This window comes from Limulus polyphemus, unplaced genomic scaffold (assembly GCF_000517525.1).
Source record: "Limulus polyphemus unplaced genomic scaffold, Limulus_polyphemus-2.1.2 Scaffold635, whole genome shotgun sequence".
Classification (NCBI taxonomy): Eukaryota; Metazoa; Arthropoda; class Merostomata; order Xiphosura; family Limulidae; genus Limulus; species Limulus polyphemus.
Window position 1 is genome coordinate 70,972 of NW_013666245.1, and position 1,214 is coordinate 72,185.

At 33.9% G+C, this 1,214-nt stretch overlaps 1 protein-coding gene across 1 annotated transcript in view; it reads left to right on the forward strand.

The window, feature by feature from the left end:
* The window catches only part of LOC111085813 (Ca(2+)/calmodulin-responsive adenylate cyclase-like), a 41,291-nt gene extending 40,429 nt beyond the window's left edge, over positions 1 to 862 (forward strand). Inside the window, exon 3 of the mRNA XM_022386119.1 lies at positions 680 to 862. Coding sequence (XP_022241827.1) covers positions 680 to 772 — 93 coding nt within the window. The 3' untranslated portion in view covers positions 773 to 862. The remainder of the gene's footprint in view (positions 1 to 679) is intronic.
* Positions 863 to 1,214: the final 352 nt, after the last annotated feature.

A 1,214-nucleotide genomic window follows, 5' to 3' on the forward strand; every position in this document is an offset into this window, starting at 1 on the left:
TAACAAGTCACGCACAGATAAAGTTTCAAGAAGTATAGTCTCAAGAACATTGCAGAAATGTGACCTTTGAGGAAGAATAGCAGAAATACTTCACAAATAGAGTGTAGAAAAGACTAGCGTTTGCGAAATAACATTTATCGTTGGATTTAGCACAGTGACACAAGGTGTTATGAACAGATAAGTTCTTGTTCGTGGAAGAGTCAATAAGATATCACAGATGGAGTGCCTTGTGCCAACAGTCGAACATGCAGGAATCTCTATGACAGGTTGGTGAACAGTATCTGCTAATGGTGTTGGCCATATTCACAAAATTGGTGAATCAGTTTGAATACCACAGTATATTAGTTCTTCTTGCTATACTATCTGGAAGGAAGCTGATTGGGCAGAGTTTCATATTTCAAGAAAATAATGATCCCAAACGCGCTTCAAAGAAATGTCGAGCTTACACAAGCTTTAAAAGATAGCTGAATCAAATGCATGAGAAAATACAGGGACACAATGCCACAGAGATGCTAATTTTATAATAATTTCCTGTAAGATTCATTGGCAATAATTACAAGTTGATTTCTATAGCAAATCAGTGACTATTTTATGTGTAATTCCCGTAAAATGACAATTGTTGAAGTGTTCTAATAAATTTGAACACTACTGTATGTATTTGTGTTTGTTCTTTAAACAGTGTTGCTTCCTGAACAATAATAGACTTATCAACTTGGTTAAAAGTGCCCATTCGCAAAAGATACAAAAACATTATAACTTTGCAACTTTATGACAGTGATAAACCAATCTTCTGCATTGAAGATGAAAAACACTGCTAATGATGATCATGAGCAGTAGTGAAATGTTTCATTGAAAACGTCGAAGAAATGCCTAGAAAAAATCTTTATAAAACAGTTTGGAGATAGTGTCTAATAGTTCACTGATATTGTAAAAAAATAGTTAATTTAATGTTTGTTTCATGTATAAATATCGGACTACAGGTGTTTTTCACATATACGTTATACATAGCCATATCGATGAGGTAAGTAATAGTTGGGGATGGATAGTGTATACTATAGTTAAAAATGTCTAATATCCCTATATTCGGTCTGGTAAGAATAGCCCAACAGTTGGAGATGGATAGTGTATACTATAGTTAAAAATGTCTAATATCCCTATATTCGGTCTGGTAAGAATAGCCCAACAGTTGGAGATGGATAGTGTATACTATAGTT